General features: G+C 46.7%; 1 protein-coding gene across 1 annotated transcript in view; it reads right to left on the minus strand.

Moving 5' to 3' along the window:
- Positions 1 to 12,905, minus strand: part of LOC118509086 (zinc finger protein 8) — an 80,157-nt gene extending 67,252 nt beyond the window's left edge. Inside the window, exon 1 of the mRNA XM_036049218.1 lies at positions 11,340 to 12,905. Coding sequence (XP_035905111.1) covers positions 11,340 to 11,342 — 3 coding nt within the window. The 5' untranslated portion in view covers positions 11,343 to 12,905. The remainder of the gene's footprint in view (positions 1 to 11,339) is intronic.
- Between the last annotated feature and the right edge of the window lie 7,756 nt (positions 12,906 to 20,661).

A 20,661-nucleotide genomic window follows, 5' to 3' on the forward strand; every position in this document is an offset into this window, starting at 1 on the left:
TACCTGAAAAAAAGAGAAAAATAGTTATAATTAATGGAAAGTTTTATAATTAATATTATACTATTAACTTATATTATAATATTTGATATGATATTTGCAAGAGATGGTTTATTAATAACACGGATTATGTTATCCGATATTCAAGCCCCAAATTTTGACCAAGAGTCGCTAGTCGGCTTTTCTATGCCGTCCTCAAGTGCCCCTACGAACGAAAAGGGAATGTAGTTACAGGTTATAGATGTGTGTCTTCACATCGTGAGACAACCTTTCAAAGCCCCATCATCCATCAGCAAATCTTCCAGACGGTCCCTCTGAGCTCCCTCTCAGGCAAAAAAGGTTCGCCCTGGAGGTGAGATTTTTCTTTTCGCAACAAAACTTCGGAACCCACTGTCAAGCATCGAAACCGTAAAACTGCTTTACGAGAGGGCGCTTTTGCCACCTTTTTCGCTTGCTTTATTTGTTTGCTTTTACTGCCATGTGCAACATCGTAGAGTTTGTGCAGAGTTCCTGCATCTTACGTCAGTTCTGGTCAACGGGAGCATCAACAGGAACAGGAAAGAATCAACACGTTCTCTTTCTCACCATCGTATGGTGTAACTGATAAAATGATTCCACCACTGAAAGACCAAGAGAGTAGCACAGCTCGTATGTTTATCTTTAGGAGTAGATTTTGGACGAATGGGCTTTTGGGCAAGTCTTACAACACGACGTGGGAAACTTGAACGTGGCTCATGATGCGGCGGCTAGCTTTTCTCGAAGAGGGTGGTTTGTTGCTTTTAATGTGTTTTCTTTCTTGCTATCCTTGAGATGCTACCTCACTAGAGTCGGTGGATGTTTTGCAAGTAAAGTTTGTTAAAGTTTACATACTCCAACGTGAACCTGTTTTTAGTGTCATCTTATGTGAGCCACTAATTTTTCCTCCCTCATCTCAGTCAAAGACTCGGACAAAGCAACGAGGCGGCAATCGGTCTGCGTGAGAAAAGTGGCAAACCAGCGTCCAAAACACAACTTTGCCAAAAGTTCAACAAAAAGCATGTAAAAAAACACACACACACATACACACACACGAAAACACCTTTGGTCGAATGTGCATGTTTTTAATTGTTTAACGATGCAGTTTAACCTTCGTCAACTGGTAAAGAAAGCGATTCTCACCGGGTGGCACACGGGACACAATTAAATTAACTCATGCTCGCTTTATCTGAGCCTTTCGTTCGCAGCTCCTTCTCATATTGCTCAATATCGCAGATCACTCGTTGTGGCTCCAATTTGCGTATCCACGCGTTAATCCAATGGCGATGCTGAGATTGTATTGCACTTTCCCATGCGCTTTCGGTACATTCCTGCGTCGGCACGCAGAATCGCGTAATCCGCATGTATCTGGGCAGTGTCAGCCATTTCGGATGAGGATAACGTTTCCTGGGCTCGTTCCCCACGCTACAGCAGCGGAAGGCGCCGCTAAGACGCGTTTCGACACTTTCTTCAATTAATTGAATTAAGACATCACATCACATACAAACCCTCGAGGGGATCGTAAAATTAAAACAAAATAACAGACCAAATAGCAATCCCCCTCCCGTTAAAGGAGATCGTCAACAATCTCTCGATGCTCTCGGTAACTGTGACGCGTCCACCACCACTAAATCGATACGATCGGCGTTGATCGAAATGATGGCGCTAATAGAAGGTTTCAGCTCCATCGGTTGGCGAGCGGAAATGACATTAAATTTCGTCCGCGTACATTCCCAATCGAAAACGGCCCATCGGAGTGGATCGTATATTATACCGCTTTTGTAACGATCAAGATAAGAATCGGACCCGGCGGTTGGGGCAACTTTACCGGCGCACAGCATCCCTACCCGTGCCTATTTAAAGCTTGTCCCCTAAATTCGTTCACTCCTCCAACAGCTCCGAATTAGAAGGCGAAAAATGTATCATAAAAAAGTTCTCATATCATCTGACGTTCAGCTCGGGATATTTTTTTTCCGTCCGACCGGGCCAAACAGCCACTGCACGAGCCTCCTTCGCTTCCTGTGTCCACTGTGCGGCAGCGAAATGAGGCAAAGAAACGGAGCAAATAATCAAGAAATTAAATTTTAACCCCAGTGTCTCACCGAACAAGCACACCAGATGAAGGAAACAAATAAAACAACCACAAGCAACTCCGAAATGAGGCATGGATACGTCAAGCGACAGAATTGAGCAACCCCGGGGTGAAAGAGGAGAGCCTATTTTCCGGCCCGAGATCCCCCGGTGTGGTCGCCGTGGACGGCGGTGGCTAGGGTTCGGGCAGCAGATACATTTTATAGCTTCGGATAAGCGGCAAGCAGCATAACTTCTTCATTGGAGCAACGAAACGAGTCCTCCCGCAAGATTGGAAGCTCGGCGCTCGGGGACGAGACTTCCCTGTCGTCCATGGGAACTGTCCTCCAATTTTGGGTTACGGCAGCATATGAACTTACTGCTCTGTTTCGCCGTACAGCCACCAAGACCACTTTTGAAGAACTGCTCCAGATGAAACCGAGATGGAAAACATAAATAAATTTAAAGTTCCTTCCACGGTGGGGACAGCGTTACAGGTAGAACCATACACACTCATATCCAAACCGATATCGAACCGGCACCGGTACAGCCGACTTGGGCTTGGGGACTACAAATCTTGGACGCTTATCTGCCCACAATCTCTCGCCGTTGGGCCGGTGGTGAGTTACTTAGGCTCACCGCGGGTGTTTGGCTGCTTTACTTGCATCTGGAAGATGGAAGGATATTGTGGCTGGGGCTTTGATCGTATAAAGTTTTGTGCGAAGGTTTTGTTGTTCGTTCGTTGTGTAATTTGGATATCGCAAGATTTCCCGCTGTTTCGGATGCAGGCGCAGAAGTTGTTTCAGTGCAAAATTCTGTATCGGTGGTTAATTTCTTCGTGGTGAAAAAAAATCAGATTCTCCGGAGCGATACTATTGAACTATAGAAGTCGTACTCGAACAAAATCGAGGGAGTTTCCTAATTAGTCCAGTCCAATGTGCCAGCAAGCTCGCCGGCTCAAAGTTATCAATCAAACAATCTAACTACCGCAATTCGATACACGAAAGCAACCGTCACAAATGAAGGTCACTAAAGTTATATGTGCCGTTTTATGAAGTGGGTAAAGAATTAAATGCTCCACACATGTTTCCAGCATCGATAGCAAGCTCAAGAAAGGTTTCCAAACGGAAGGCACCTCGTGTAACCCCAGCGCACCACTGGAACCTGACGGTATAAACTGTGCCAGCAGAAACGTGAAAGCGTGTGTATATCATTATCATTATTAATCAAACAAAAGCACTTAACGCAGACGCAGAAAGGTGAATACCGCAAAGCACCACTTCAACAAGCAGCCGCGAACGCCAAAAACAAATTCAATGATCAATCTTTTGTCCCGGCTGGCCTTCTGGTTGCGGGCGCCTAATGAGATCGAGCGAAACGATCAACGCTGACCCGACGATCATAGCGCCTCCGAAATTGTGTGGAATGGAGGCCTTCGTTAGCGGCTAAGGACTGTACTACAGTCGTCTCACCGATACCCTGTACGCGAGGTCCTGCAAAGCGGCTAGCAAAACCCTTCATTCCAATTCCCTTCAACATAACCTCAGAAATGCTAGATATAACCACAATAATCTTACTAGCAAAGGCCCGGAGGGCAATCTTACCACAGAGACTAATGCACAGCGTATTGCAAACCCATGGCAAATCATCACAGCTTTTGGGGAATTAAATTTCTCGTTCGGGCGACTAAACGCCGTACAATTTGCTGCCGAATTGCGAACGTCCCCAAAAGCGTGCTACCAATGCTAATGATCTCTCACCTGGTGTGTAACGAGTTGCGGGGCGATGCTTTGACAGGAGTAGTGCGTTTTTCGGTGGTTCGTACGGTAAGAGACCCGAATAATCCTGCACCATTAGTGCACGAACCGAGCGATCTGTGGCTCTTTTCCCTTTGGCATCTCCCCGTCCTGCTCGTGTGCGTTTTCGATCCCCACTTTTCCAAAGGCCTCGATCTGTCAAATTTATCATTTTAATATTCGTCTACCGGGAGGTTTTTTGGGGTGATTTGTGTTTCATTTTTTTCCCCCCCACCCGTACTCGGTCGGTCAACGGCGAGATTCCACGCGAGAATAAACGAGGAGGTCTCGGGCCGTAACATGCGTGATCCGATGGTTGGAATTGCCTACCTGGAGGGTACACGAAAGCGACAACATTGATGTGAGGAAGGCAAAAAAAAACTGTTCGAGGCTGGTTTTTGGAAAGTGTTACACACAAAACATAGGAACATGGTCCGCGATACAGTTTCTTCGACATTGCGCTAATTTGTGCCCCACGATGGGGTGGAGCAGAATGTATCACAGCATAGAAGGAGCAGTACGACGACGAAGACGACGACAGGTCGGTTTTCTAATCCACCGGCGATCGCGGGTTAGCAAGTGGACAATTCGATGCCTGGCGGACACTGGAGGTAGCGCACGAAATAAAACAAAGGGGACGCTGGTGTCGTGATCGAATTTGATCGAAGGGCAACACGGTCCGTCCGTTTGGCAGGTGGCAGCATTCCACAGGACTTCTCCACTGCACGCGGCGGGAATTCCGATCGACCAGCGTCAATCGTATCGGAGAACAGGTTGATCGTACATCGTATGCTCGCCAGGAGCTCAAAGCATGCCCAGGGACGGTGTGAATTAAATATTTGTTTTAACGCCGCACACCCGCAGCTACGAAGTAGAGCAAGCGATTGGAAGGAATATCTGCTCCCTGCACAACTGTTACCGGGTGCGTTTGGATGTTTTGCTTTCCTATTAATTTTGGCTCGGCGCGCTCGGAGGGAGGCGAGATCGCGATCGGTCCGGGTGTTTGCGTTTGCGGACGTCAGGCGGGTGGTGAAGGAAGATTCATCAAGATTGCTTCCAACCGTGAAGGAGCCAAACTGTAGGCGTGTTTTCGGGATCCGCACGCAACGAACCGGGCGTCGCATCGTTGTGGCATGATAATTTGAGCCAAAAACATCCTACGTAATGAAGCACAAATGAACACGACAAAAAAAATCCAACCACAGAACACCAACTCAAACATGAATATGAACGGCAGCCAAACACCCTCCCATACTGGGGTGGTACACGTGAGACTCCTGGTGAAAAGAAACTTTTTTGGGTATAGTGCCAAAATAGGGGGGAAAAACATCACCCGCTTAAAAAAAACTCGTCCGAAAGGAGGAGCCGTGTCGTATACGCAAACGCCACCAAGCGAAATTGGACGCGAATGATTATCTTCTCGGATTCTCGTTCTTTTTTGTTTGTTCCTCGTTGGTAAAAGGGTTTAGTCGACACGAACGGTTAGTACGAGTTTTGTAATCATTATCAGTTCTGACAACTCTCAACACACATACCTTCTTGCAAGCCACAGTAAGGAGAATATTACTTTATAGTAGATGTGATGTTATGACAATACGGCGTCAAGCCGTAATCCTAAAAATATAAATAAGATGTGATGTTACCTATGATCCTAGATAAAATAAAACTCAAAAATATTGGCAACCGTTATGGGCTAACTGAACAACAAGAATCGCCAATATAACTTGTTTATTTGATCCATGGCGTAATGAAATGTTCATATTTGAACAAGCATTAGCATTGCTTGAAGTGAACAGCAAGGTAGTATTAAGTCTTTACAGTGGTGATAGCTATCTGTTAATAGTACATTACAGCTCTTACAGAGCTTACTCGTTAAATTGGCAACTAAATAACCTGTGTTTTATAGAAAAGAACATATTCAGAGATTACGGAACAAACCAAGTGGCATCAGCCAATATCTCATACTCTGCCTTTGACAGTGTCTCGAGTCAACCTGAGGACAGAATAAATGCCCAACGCTTGGTACATGAATTGAAACAGTCTGAATGGTTCTCTTCATACTTCAAAAGAAGGCATTTGAAGCATTAATATAAAATATGAATAAAAACAACGGTTTAAAACAACGGTCTTATCCATTCCTATAGAAGCAAAGCAACTCTTGTCATCAACCGTAGACACCACAACACACAGCTGCATATTAATTTATATATATAATGCTTAGTAATGATGCGTTAGCGGGCGGACTTCAGGTGTTAAACCCTGCAACCCGGCACAAAATGCAACGCAGCTAAAACTTGATTCACCAGCATTAACTACCGGTAAACAGGCGTGTTTGTTTTTGCCGCTTTTTTCTGTTTTGTGAAGCGAAGCCAATGCGCGTATTCATGAATGAAATTGTTGCCTTCGGTTGATAGTTAATGGCAAGCTGATGAAAACGGATAGGCGAAAAGAGTGGGACGAGCCAGACGAAGTTCTGGTTGAAACTGCCCGTTCTGATGATTTTCAGCAAGTAAAACAGTAGTTTTCTATTTACCAATATTTGTGTACAGACGTTTTGGAGCTTGGTCTAAAGCTCGTTGCATTGCATTTCTGAGAGATAGATAAGCAATGTCAAATCAGTTTCGAGCACAAGACGATAAAATGCCTCGTGATGATAGGTGCAGGGTACAAACTTGGCGTACCTATTGTCCAAGGACGCTCACGCACATATTCCACACCAGACAGCGGACGACTCAACATTGTCTCGGCAAGCCGAAACAAATGCTTCACTGTCATGTTTAGTAAAGAAAAAACTGCAACTTTTCAAAATGGATATCACCTTTCTTATTATGATACCATTTTCCAACTCATTTTTTTAGCAGCAAGATATAGTTTGAAAACTTTGCATAGGAATAAAACATTCACCTAGGAGGCTTAAGCCAGATCCTCCCGCTGTCTAGTCCTGCGCACGTTTACCCAAGCACTGTGCGGCACGGTTTTTATACGTGACGGAATGAAAGTTTTGAAAAAAAAGAGGTTTTGCATAGAGCACTTCGTCTCAAGGTTTTACGAAATTATTTTTCCACTTTAAATGAAGTAAAATATGGTAAAGAAGAGCCTGAAAAGTGCATATGGCTGTTCGTAACGAGTCGGACTCCAACGTTCCGCGTTTATGATTGCGAATAGAAAACTTGTCCAATCTTCAACGAAGCTTACGGCCGATGGCGTTCATTAGCTCAACGCAGTCGCATTTGCCCGTTTGCCTGCCGTATGCTTGCTTTTGTTTCGTTGAGCAGCACCTTTCCCGGCTAAGGTCGACTTCCATTGGCTCAGCTTTCCTTTTTATTTGCTCCCCAAGACTGCCCGGCCCATAGAGGTTCGGTTCAGGCCCGATTGTAGCTCATAAATTTTCATATGCTAATTTCCAATGCAAACGCGTGTGCACATCGCGTCCTCCTGCACCGCCGACGCACCAAAGTTCTCAGGGAAGGTTCCGGGGCACGGCATGTGCTGACATGGCAATCTTTGCGTCGCACCCGAGACCTCTTTCGCCCAATTCTCGGAGCACCCAGCACTACAACGGGATGGATGCAACACCTTCTTCGCGAAAGACCTCACCGGTGACCTCGGCAAGCGGGCGATTTCTTGCGGTTGACCTGGAACGACCGTGGGTCACAGACATCGAGTCGGTTGGTTGGGCCGATCGATAGCGTTTTACTGCATAATCAACGGATGATTTAATCGGCCAGTGCCGAAGATAATGATCGTATGGAGTCGATCGATTTCGCCTGCTAGAACGCGGAAATTAAGGTCAGCCATATCATAAGCTTGAATCGTATGCTAACTTTTGAGTGCGTGTTCAAAAGCCGAAAACAAGAAGAATCGCCTTCAACTTCTTTTTAATACACTGATTCAAGTCCCATTCTTGCTCAATGGTGTAAAACAGTTCCGATGTATTTGTTTTCGTTTGTGATCATCGCGGTGCACGTAGCAATTAAAATGCTTATCGTGCGAGAAATTGCCCTTATGGTAGTTGTTTTTGCCACAATTGAGGGTAGTAATGAATGGAACATTAATCGGCTGGAACTTGGAAGTGTAAGGCGTATGCGCGGCGGAAGGGTTTCCGCGTTGACCAACTTAATCTGTACCATCAGCAAGAAATCCTACACCACCCACTTCAGGTGCATGGGAGTTTTAGTTTGATTATTTTTAAACGTCGATCAAGCTGTCCAAATTTGGGGTGTAACTATGGTTGTGATCTTGGGCGTTGAGTATCGGTAAAAACCGGTGCTTCCGAATTAAAACAACTGTTCTGGCTAGAAAGATAATCAAAAAAAAAAAAGCCACAAACGACCAACCTTAATCGGAGCATAAACCCATACGCCTCTAGAGCTCAACATGTGCTTCGGTGGGGATCCTCGAAGGAAAGAAATTTGAATTCGCACTTGGCGTGGTTCGTTGCAGGCTTCTGCTCCACTCTTCCTCTGTCTGTAACACACACACACACACACATCAGCACGCTCGCACGCCGGTTTTGTGTTTCCAGTTTCCCCCGTTTCGTTCCAGCCCCTCCACATTAAGGATGGATTTATGCACGCAATGGAAAATAATGCCAGAGCAAAGAAGCTTTTTTGTCACTGTTTGAGGGAGTGACCGCACGAAACGAGTTGTAAAAAGCCAGAACGTTACGACGGCTGAGCCCGTCTTCCTGGGTGACTTCATGGGCCACGTGAATCACTGGTCAAAGTTGAAGTGCAGCTTGTGGAGTTGTGGGAGAGCGCACAATGTCCTTCCGATTTCTGGTCGACCACGACGTGGTGAAGCTATTTGAATGTGATGTAATCGCTCACTTACAGAAGCAACACCCATGTGCCCGTCAGGACCAAAGCGTTGAGTAGCTGGGCGTATTACGAGGGCGATCATGCTTAGGCGCACTAGTTGCGAGTGTTTTGCATACCATTTGCACGAGGGAGACGGATGGACGGTGTACCTCTTTTGTGGGTCTTTTTGCGGTTGTTGTTCAGTCATCAAACGGATTTCCATCCATTTGACGGTGGCCGGGGAAATTGGGAATTATATCGCGAGATAACGCACCCGCCGGAGACGTAGTAAAGCAGAACGAGAAAAAAAGCTGCAGGAAAGATCTACGCAATGATGTATGCGCATAAAATATGTGTCACTCGTAACACGTTTATTTGGACGGCCTCGTGTTTAACGGCCATTTTGCCGTGTTCGGGCGTGTAAGATATTCGGCATGTTCTATTCATAATGTGCAGTCTGTAGTACATGCTTTTGGTTTGTTGGTGTCAATGCGATGTGAAGAGCACAATCCTTTTTCACAGAAGTAGATAATAGCAAGGACATCGGACGGTTTTAACGATTTCAAGAACCTTCCAACACATGTTCTAAGCGAAGTACAATAAGCAACTAACTAACTAACCTTGTGACTAACAATCTTCACTTTAGCACAAGTCAAAACATCTGGTGCGAATTTAACGAAATAGAAAAAAAAAGCAAGCCAAATGTTGTGGGTATGTTTCACGACCCCTTCTGGAGATATTCATCGTTCCCGAAGTCATCAAAAAACAAGTCTTGACCATTGCCACCACATGTGGGAATAAGAAAGTAGCGACGATTCCATTTCCGGTTCCGCGGTTTTATTTTTTGGGCTTAGTTGTTTTTGAAAAAAAACCAATCTTTTGTCAAGAAGCCCCGAAAGAAGATCGTCATTCGCTATTTATCAAATTATGTTAGTTATGTTGCCTTGGGTGATCTTTAGAGTCTCTAGGAATTTATATGAATTATTTTTCCTTGTTCAATGATCAGTGATATAAAAAGTAATGTTTAAAGTGTATCAAGCGAACGTGAGCCCTCCGCCAGCGAAATGATGCACGATGACGGTCCACATCTAACGCTTTTGCCACAGTTCACGATGGATGCTCCATTATTTAACGTGCTGTCGGCGCAGCATCACATCGAACTCATTATGGTGACGTTTTGACTATTTTAACCGTATGATTTTCGTTTCTTTATTGCCCAATGTCCCCGATACCTAACCATACTGGGCACGCATGGCACGACGCTAGAGACGGACACGGCCAGGCGCGACATGCTCACATCCTCCGGAAACGATAACAATTTATCAATCCGCCCTTGCTTCGCCGTGGCTCGCTGTGTTTCTTCTGCATCCGACAAAAGTTGATGGAATCAGACAGACAATGGAGCTTGAGCATAGATTTTTTGAGGTATGGCGATGATCGCTAGCGTCCGAGCATATTCGACGGGCGGGAAAATGGCACCAGAGGAACACCTTCAACATATCTCACTCCCGCATCCGCCCCAAAAAAAGCCCATTTTGGACGGACGCCTTGGGAGATTGCAATCCATCGTGCGCGTCGTTTGTGTGATTTTCGTTGATTCCCATCCCGTCGCCGGGAAGACCGACTCTTTTGATGGCGGAGGCGAATCGCACACTGCCAAACGCCCCAAACATATTTTAATGGCGAGGTACCGCCACAATCGTTGGCGGGCGATTCCGGTGCTGGAGGGAATCGGTGACATTTTAGTGCCGACCGAAAGCGCGGTTTAAGACGCGAACCGTCGTGCCCGGTGCGAGCGGAACAGTTGTTCGTGGGACAATTTTCTACGTCCACATGTGAATGGCCCAAATCTTTTCGTGGGGGGGAATTGACAACAGGGGGATACGATAAGGTAGACGCGATGGATGCTGCTCCAGGCGTAATCAGCATCACTTCCTGTCCAGTGTGGCGGCAGCTAAAAAAAAGGGCACCTTAAAAGATTGGCGGCCGGCAGCATCAATTTCGTAAGATTAACACCCCAGCTGAGAAGGGCGCAACACCAGGGAGAGTGCGTGAACCCACCACAACACCAGCGCACCAGGCTAATGAAGTTAAGCAAATGTTCGGCATAAAATATGCGCGAACGCGGCAAGGAGGATCGATGCGCGTGTGAAGCGGCCGCGAGGTGAAGCGAAAAACAACGGACCAACGGTCAAAATGGCTTCAAGATCCGGCGACGATGCTTCCCACGCCGTCGGAATGAGCGAGGATCGCTATAAGAAAAGCGATCCGCTTGGTGGAGGCAAGCTTCTTAGCTGAAGGAAAGGAGGAAGGATCTTTTTATAAGCTCTTCCTGCTAGTGGCTTCGGACCGTTCAGATCGATGTATTTTGTTGTTGTTATGTTGGAGCACCCTATGGAGGATTGTCCCTTTGCGGGAGGTGATCTCCAACAGAACCCTTAGCTTCTTGCTCCTTCTGCCAAACTTCTGCCTTTCGAAAAAAAAACTTGTCAAAAGCGAGTCTCGTTAGCCGGCGGCATTCGTTGGTAGGAAAAAATAAATCGGATAGAATTCGCCCATCTGCCAGAAACGTCTTTGGACCGGCAAGATGTGTCGTCCAATACGCCGATCAGTCCCAGCCTAATCCAGATGTTGATGCGAAAAAAATGATATATCCACTTACCATGCATGAGTTGAATTTATATCTTCCGCTAGATGCTGGGTTGTTTTTCTTCGCCTGTTCAAATTCGTATGTGGCAAATCTTGTTCTCCTCGATGACCACCGAGATCTTGCGTCGTTTTTTTTCTGTTGCAGGGTGTCTTGTTAACACGGAACTTTATGCACACACTGACCGGCAAGCACTCAATTACGCACTTCGAATCAAACGGATCAAACCGTTCGTCACCTAGACGACACGATCTCAAAGCAGCGGCGATTAGCGAGGCGCGTTAGTAGGCTTTGCTATATTTTTTTCTTCTTTCCATTACACACTAATTGCACTTTTAGTTGCGTAGATCGATTGAAGCTTGCATTTTTTTTCGGGACTTTCGAGACACTAACGATGCTTGTTGATGTTGCCAACAAATGACACAGCACGCACGCACGATATCACAATCACAATATCACCATAAGCAGTTGTGTACCGGGGAAGAAACTCTCAAAGACTGGACTTTCCAGGTGGTGGCGATTTTCACGATACGCATAACATCTTTTCTACACCAATGCTCAACCACACACGCACGCTTAATCACGCACAAGCGACGACACACGACAACCGCACACACCCGGTAAGAACTTTGTGCCAGCAATCCGCCACAAACACACCTCTGACCGGTAAAGATGGTTTCGACTGTTGTGGGGATGGTTTTACACAGCTGCCATGACGTCGTGTCCTGCCGATAGGTGCGTCAATTGGAGGGGGTATCGGGAGGCTCAGAATTCTGGTTGGGTTTTTTTTTGCTGCTGCTGTTGTTGCTGTTAGGCACACCGGGTTCGATAATGCACAGTAACAGGGCGCAATTGATGATATTTTTTGTTATTGCTCCCGTTCGATCAAGACTACTGGCAAGGAACGTTGCGGTACGTTGAAATATGATCGCGATCCTGGCAGAACTACACACAAGCACGATACGCGGGCACTATGCTTTACTTTTTTTCCGGATTAAAAAAGGTCACATTAGGGTATAAGTTTTGTGGACACCTTTTTCTTGGCACAGTTTCGTCAAAATGTGTGGTGTCACTACCAATCGCCGATTGCTACGTTGAATGAAGCGTATCCTTCACGTTTCAGGGCAGGACTCGCAGCATCGAGCGGTGCTATCTTTTGTATTTTTATCCCACAAACACCTTGGTTACCGAAATCACAGCGCTTAAACACTTCCTCGACCGAGTACCGCGTACGAGTTGTTGTTTGGTATTGGATCCTCGAGTGCCGGACAGCTTTTCTACCACGTGTGGCCCGGTGTGCTCCCTTGCCACAAGAAAAGCGCGCGAATAGAAATCAGCGTTGGAGAATATATTTCGGATACTGGCGGTGCGCGCGCGTTAACTACACGACTAATCTAATTCACCCTACAGTTATGGTTTTGTGTTTTTTTCTGTCATCTACAACACTGAAAGCAGGTTCCCGTTTCTTAAAACCTGCGAAAAACGAAAAATCGTCGCCTACTGCGCTAGACTACCGAAACGAACTTAGAGCGTGGAAACGGGAACACGACGCACGTCCGCACGCTTGAAAGGTAAAAGAAGAACGATGATTTGAAAACACAATTCACCCACAGTTTGGGATTTGCTTGAAAGCGCAGCGCTCGTTCGTATTTTCTTGCACCGGTCTCGCGGCGTCTCGTTCTGGCCAGCCGGGCGCACCGTTCACCGGTCTCCTTCGCCCGTACGCAAACACGTTTTGAGACGACTGTTGGGCTCGCTCTCACATGCTCCTTCTCTTTCACAGAGCCGAACGGACGGGCGAGTGCGAATGCCGAAGCGGACGCGCCAGCACGCACACAAACGCAAGACGCCGGCTAGGCATGCTTTTGTTTTTGTTTTGTTTCTGCTGTTTCTACTGCTTCCGGCACAAGCACGTTTTACGTTCCGCGCCGCGACCTGAGAGGCTTGTTGAAGTGGAGTTTGAAGATCGCCCGGCAGTAGCAGTACGCAGGAAACTGGAAATCCGACCGCGCAAATCTTCTGGCAGGTATGTCGTTAGGGGTCTAAGAAAGTTCGTTTTTCCCTCCCATTCGTAATGCCACCCCAAACGGGTGCGAATCCTTTGTTCCAAACGCGCTCGTACCCAATCAGAAAGACAAGACAGCAGGGCCGAAGAAAATTCGCGCCTTTTGTTGTGGACCGGTTTTTCCTGATCTTCTCCCTTTTGAGGAACAGGACCCTCCACCGAAATCGGCCTACCCCTTCGCCGCCAGCGCTATTCAGGCGGAAATTGCGCACTTTTCATCCGCGTCCTGTCCTGTACGCTGTCTGTTTGCATTACCCGGCGTGACACCCTTCCGGCCAACGCTTGCTTGAGCAATGATTTCATTTTTCATTTCCTTTTCCCCGTCCCGTGCGCACCTTTTCAATTTTTTTTACCGTTCTGATCCTTCAGCCGTGTCTTAAGGACCTCTGGCGCTAAAAAGCTGCAGCACGGCAAAGGATCTGATCCCTATTTTTTAAGGTATCTGTATAATGTTTTCCCCCGTTTGCCGCTACGTACGAGTCCTTGTGCGTGTCTTGGCTGAAGAATCTTCACGGGACGGCGAGGATGATAATGGTTTGGCTTGGGCTGCCAGGACCCGTCGTAGTTGGCACACAGCTGCCAGTTTAGCACATCTTCTAGCAGGGTGATGTTACCATGTCATGTTGCTTTTAGCTTACTCACACGAGCCATTGTTTGAATCGCTGTTTGAATGTCTTTCGTTGCCTGCCACCAAAAACCCGGCTGATGCGGCTGAGATTGTCAGTGTGCTTGATGCGGGAGCAAACAGGGCGGATGGGACGACCGGCAGTAACGACCATTTTCAATGGGGATTATTTTCGGGGAACGGTAATTTTGGTCAAATTTATGCGACGGAACTGATCGGGCGTGTTCTGCTCACAGGCGCTCGTAAGGGGGTTGATCGCGCATTCGCAACTGGTTGTGCGGATAAGATTATGTTTTATTAGAAGATAGAGGCAAAAAATCCACCATAGACAAATCAAGCGTATATAGGTAGAAGCAGTCGAGAAATATAAAGTTTAATAAATCCGTTTGAAGTATTGACCTAACCAATGCAACTTCCGTTACTTCAACGTCAAACAGGAATTCAAATCTAATGACGCAGCTGCAAATCTAACGTCAAGGAGGTTTATTCTCCACAAGGCAAGCAGCAAAGGGATCCACAAGACGATGTCATCAATATGCCACCCCTACCATCCGGTGTGACCTAGACTGTTTGATTCATCGCTGCGTAATGACTACGCATTGTCCGGAAGAGGGACGCTCGGACGGTGTGCTTGGTCCCACGTAAAACGAATTCCTTCATCCCACTGTCTAACTTCTACGTCGCAGTGCAGAATGCCTGTTTCCTCCAAAATTTTCTCACCCTTAACACCTCAGGCAACGAATTTCGTAAGAGTTGCATCCAATAATGACGCCCCTACGTAGGAGGGAAGCACTCACACGCTATGGGAATGCAGAGCTTTTAGATGAGACAGCGCAATCTCGAATGCAGCTGATCGGTAAGTGTTCGGCACACGAGCATGCATGACACATATTTTCCCCATTTTTAAATTTCATCCCTTAAAAGTTGTTTGTCGCAAAAAACAGGGGGAAATGAAAATCGGGCGTAGAAAATCCTACTCCGACGTATGACGGCGTGGAAAGCAACGTCGTAAAACTGGCGCGTCCTTTACACCACGTCCCCTTCCCCTGTTGTGCCGAGGACGAAAGTAACAGCTTACGGCGGACACAATTTTTCCCATCCCATGGCACCGCCGCCGATTGCGATTCCGACTGCTTCCGTGAGTGTCGTCGTGGGTTCGCCGTTTGGTTGAGGAATAGCAAACTGCACGTTTTACCGCAGAAATAAATTACTTCACTTCGCCCAGCGGATGATGTTTCGTGTTCAGCATCGCTTCTATTATCTTCCGACCAGGACAGGCCGGGCCGGGCCAGGCGTTGTTCGTGTGCGAGTTGTTCGTTTTTGTTATGCCAGCCGTTCCGGTCTTGATGGTGCATAATACTTCTATCGATTTGCTGCTGCCGGAATCTGATATGACTCGGGGTTCTCCGTGCGCTTGTTTTTCGGGTATCATTGGACCATCCGGGGCCTCTGGGTCATCATTACCTCCCGTTTGTATCCGCCCGCTTCCATTAGTTCGATTGATAAACGCCCCACGAGCGCGCCTTGTCACACTACGCCCCACACGAGCCTTGCCTCTGCATGTACGGATTTTACGACACTATAGTTGGTGCATGCATGCTAGTTTATGGGCATGTCTCGCGTGTGGGTGCGCACTGTGATCCAATTTTCGGGCACCAGTCGGAAGCGGTTCGAAGCGAAAGCTTTCTCCGCTATTTTGAGCCGCAGTTCAAACTTTAAATCCAGCTTCGAGCGGATTACGAGTAACTCGTTTTTACTGCTGCCATCAAATTATGATTGGCTATTTTGGATCTAATAGGAGAAGATTTTTTTGAATCAGCTTGAAATGCCGCGATACACTTCCGAGAAGCTGGTTCTTAGAAAGGATAAAAGCACATTCTGTATAAATGTTCCAGCTTTTTGCCTATCTAAAGACGGGTAGTCTGGGTAAATCGATTTTGTCTTCTTAAGCTTGTTTTTTCGCAGTAATTTGTGTCAAATTCTAATTGGTGACATCATAACGTCCTGTCTGACTAAAAATATCACATATTGATCATCTGATTTGATTCCCTTGATATGGAACGTATTGATTAGAAATGTAATGAATTTCATAATTTTTCATTAGATGATCATGGGTGTTAGAGAGCTATATCACTTTCCGTCTTATTTTATTTGACCTATTTTATGCACAAACAAATTAATATAGCTTTATTAGTTGATTAAAACCAGCTAGAGCATAAACAGTCGATGGACTGCAATTGAAGATTTGCTCGCAATATCCTGGAATCAATGCCTATGCGATTTGCAATTAGACTCTTTCCATGAAGACCAAATGACGTATGTCCAGGTTATGCCACTTTATGATTGCTACGGGGACTCCAATCGCTGGTAGCACGACGATCGCCAGCACAGAAAATTTGAAATATGTCTTGAATTATACACAATGCGTCAATTATTCCTAACCAAAGATGTTGAAAATAGTGAGATGAATCCTGATAAACGGTTATGACCTCATCGAGTTTTTCAACGTCTTCTCACCTCTGAAAGTACAAGCCATCGTTTAATAGAGCACATGTACCAGCAATCAAACAGCGCTCTTTGTCTTTTCAAATCCAACAGAAATTGTTGGGGAATCCCCAGAATTTATCGCTTGGAGGTTCTATAGTTGCTTTACTTTGATCCATTAAGATTTCATCTCAAAGTCCATGTCTAAGAAGATGTGATTGAGTGTGAAACAAAACAGCTCTTGCTCTTGTGATAAAATATCCTAATGACAGTAGATGCGTTACTGATCGAAGACAGTCACAACTGATCTTTATCGCCCTTTATCGCCCTGGCCGGGAGAGATTTCAGGTAATGCAAACTGTTATATTAAAGACTCTGACCTGTAGGTCTAAGACCCAAGGAAATTTTGGAATCAAGCTCGTTGTAGGATCCTTGATGTAGACGCTGAACGGCATTCTGTGCATTGAGCTACTTTTGATTCGCTGTTCTACGCCTCCGTTAGCTCAAATCCCCATGAGCCATCGAGGCTTTTCTACCAGAACTTGGATCACCTGGGATGCAACACTCCCTCGGTGCGAACTATCTATCCCACGATCGGGGCACGGTGAGCGATTGCAAAAGAAAACTCTTTCTTCTGGAACTATGCAGAATGTCGCCGCGTGACAATTATGAACCGTTCGGTTCCAGAGCGGAATTGGCTGGACGGCGACGATCTTATTCACACACACACAAAATTGTGTCCCATAAAATTAGACCACCCCAACAAAACATGAATCAAACATACGTCCTGCGTATGTCAAAAAGCGTCGGCTAGTGGACGGTTCGAGTCGTCTTTGCGTGCCGGAGTTTATGCAACAGCGCGTCGCACTGAACTCTCGAGAATGAACCGCGAGCACGTGTTTGGCTCGTCGCGCCTCCACCGTGCCACCGCATCGTTCGGCTGCAAGCAAAACAATTTCGAAATTCTCACCCTATTTCTACGCCGGACCTGATGCGGGTGGCCGGCCGGGCGGTGCCTGGGTGGGTGGGGCACAGCGTTAAGGGTCAAGCTGGAACCGCTACGATGCGACTGCTGCTCTCAAAAATATAAAGCAGGAAGACGTGCCGGGCGGACGAAGTTCAGCTGCGTGTTTTTGCCGGAACATGTGCTTCATTAACAATTCTAATGTGTGCGTTTACTACGAAACTGCAAAAAACTGTCCGCCGTCTACACCGTACTGTCCCGGTGCTGGTCTAGCGTCGCTGCATGCTACCACCACACATACACATCGCGATGGGAAGGGGATGCGTGTTTGTGTGTTTGGTTGCGTTGCAGAACTGAAAGATACCAGCTATCGTACCGCACTGGTTTCGGTAGTAGCATTAAAATGCATCCCGCTTGAATTCATTAAGGATAATTGAATTTGATGGCTTCCGATTCCTCTTCGCGGAGTAAGTAGCGAATCTAGCCGCTCCTCCGTTTAGTGTCCAACCCCTACGCTCACTCCCCCAAACCCCAGCCCCCACCGCATTACGTGTTCATGGCACGAGGAGAGAATTAAAGCATCTTCACCGAGCCCTCCCATTCCAGCCTCGCATCCAATTTGTTTCGTCGTGTCAGATGACCATGGAACGGATGAAGCTCATGCAATGCTAAACCATCACCGAATCACCGAACCGAAAGGACCGATTTACGTGGCGAAGCTTCGGCCACACTAGCCCTGACCACTGTTTGCTTTGATTTTAATCCATTGTATGGTTCCCGGCGGGGCTGTTACATATACGGGGGAGGAATTCTTTATCTGGCGAATGTAGGTTTCTGTTTTAAGAAGAAGCGTTGTTTTGGTTCCACCGCTGCTACACTTGCGGATAAGCGATTCCGACTCCATAAAGATGTTCGATTCGAGTGTGTGGCCGCCAAGGGAACCGAGTCAAGACTTTTGCTCGCTGGGAAGAATTTTGATGTACGTGGCTAGCAAGTAGTCGGATTGGGCGGATGAAGACACAATTTGGCAAGCGTTTGGAATATGTTAGACTTTGTTTGGTTTACCGACAATGATTTAATTTGTAGGACATTAAAAATTAGCTCATAAAGTTGTAGCCATTTCGAATTAGAGCCGAGAGAGTCTGAAATATTTTAATGAAAATTGAGTCTTTAAGAGGTCGCTTTCGACTCCTCTCAGCGACCTATAGGGAGTTCGAAAGCGAGAAACCAAAAACTTCATCCCACGAGGTGAACGACACCGGTACGCGTCGATACCGCGCCCTCTTATCGGCGCTTATCGAAACAAACGCTCACATAATGTAGCTCGCGGTGATTATCTCCGGCGGACCCGGGCCGATTGTAAACATGTGTTCCCGATCGGTAGAACATTTATATTATCGGTTCGCTCTGTGACTCGTAAATCATATCCCGCAACTAACCAAGAGCTACGTTTCCCATCAGTGGCTCGGATACCATACCGGCACCGGTAACCGGTTGGACCGTGGTGCGATGTCGATTTGCCTTAATGCCTCAACACCCGATGTAAGGGCCACTACAACCGCTCATGTCTACTTTATTGCAATTTTACATTCTCATCACCATTGGAAGCGATCGGCGGCGGAATTTGCTGGCCCTGATTACCATAATCGGCCAAAGCAGTGATGTTATCGGTAGAACGTTCGACCACGACGGTAAAAGTAAATAAACCATACGCCACCACACGCGCTGACATTGATTGAGGTTTGTTTTATAGATTTTTAACCATTGAATCATCCATCCATGTGGCTTAATGCAGGGCTTCCAGAAGCGGGCAGGCCCGCTTAGAATGGTGCTGATTTAATTTCCCAATGTCACACCGCTTCTATAACTCACGCTGGTTGACAACGTGACGCTGGCGAAGCTCTCGACGTTACTACCACGTTGCGCACATAATACGCGAAGATCGCGCGAAGATCATAGCTGGCTCGCTGGTTGGCCGTTTCGGAGTCGTAAATCATCGCTCATCGTGTTTTATTCTTTGGAATACATAAACCCGTCCTGCGTCTCGGAAACCGTGGCCGGGGCTAGCCCAGACGACGATCGATGATCGAGAACGAGCGGTTGGAAGCTGTCAGCATCTTGCGAGGATCCGGCCCGATAAACATCCTTCGGTGGGTCATGTTTTCCCCGGGACCTTTTTGTTATCGTGCACTGTTTGACAGCTTACGGGAGGCTACAAATTGTACCGATCGATAACGCAATGCTTGCTCGGACACAGGCCGGTCAGGCCGGTCTACGGTTTTGGTCCAGGTAGAAAAGGATCGACCCGGAGGTTGGGCCGAAAAGGGAAGTCGATGGCGGCACATTGTCTGAGGAAGCGACAACAGTTGCCCACGGCTGTGGAGGGTTTCGGTACGCGTGTCATCAGCTTTGTTTACACAATTTGTCTTTTGTAACGATCGCTGTTGGATGTACAGGATGCGAACTGAACTCATTGGTGTTTGCTACAAGGCAGACGAAGGAGGCATAATGTAGCAAGTTAAAAATTAGTAGCAATGCATCTTTGATGAATGGATAGAAGCGCAAGATCGCTCCTGCTTTGAATGCGACTGATTAAAGTATGTGTTTAAAAATGTAGCTTTTACTCTAAGTATCTCATCAAATAGTAAGGTTCTATCGCCCAAAATTTAACCTAAGACTAATATCGCTTTCAGTTAAAATAGAGCTAGAATAGCCCATATTTGTATTTTTATTCCCAATAAGATAGGGCAACAGCCCAGCTTCCTCCTAGCGAGGAAGCGGACAGAACGGTGATCAGCATCCGGAATCTAAATTATGAGCACACGACCACAAGAAAGCAGCTTAAATGGCAGCTGAGCGAACAATTGCAAAAAGGCTCAAGGCAGGAGTTTTTTTTTGTTGTCTGGCGTTGCTCCAAGCATGATCATGATTGCATCCTTGGTAATGTCCCACTGCCAGAGACTGATGCTACGGATTTGTTACGCTCTGGCGCAAAGAGGACCAAAAATCGAAAGACCTTTCCTCGTGGGTGAAGTTTTGCGTTACACACCTTCATCCAGCAGAAAGAAATTAAATGATGCCTCAGCTTCGATATCCAGGTAGAAAACCGGACGGACAGACATTCCCTCGACATCTTACAAGAAAACGGAACAAATGATTCGAATCACACGCGCCGGATGATGGAGGACGTTGGGTACCT

Source organism: Anopheles stephensi, chromosome 3 (genome assembly GCF_013141755.1).
Source record: "Anopheles stephensi strain Indian chromosome 3, UCI_ANSTEP_V1.0, whole genome shotgun sequence".
NCBI lineage: Eukaryota > Metazoa > Arthropoda > Insecta > Diptera > Culicidae > Anopheles > Anopheles stephensi.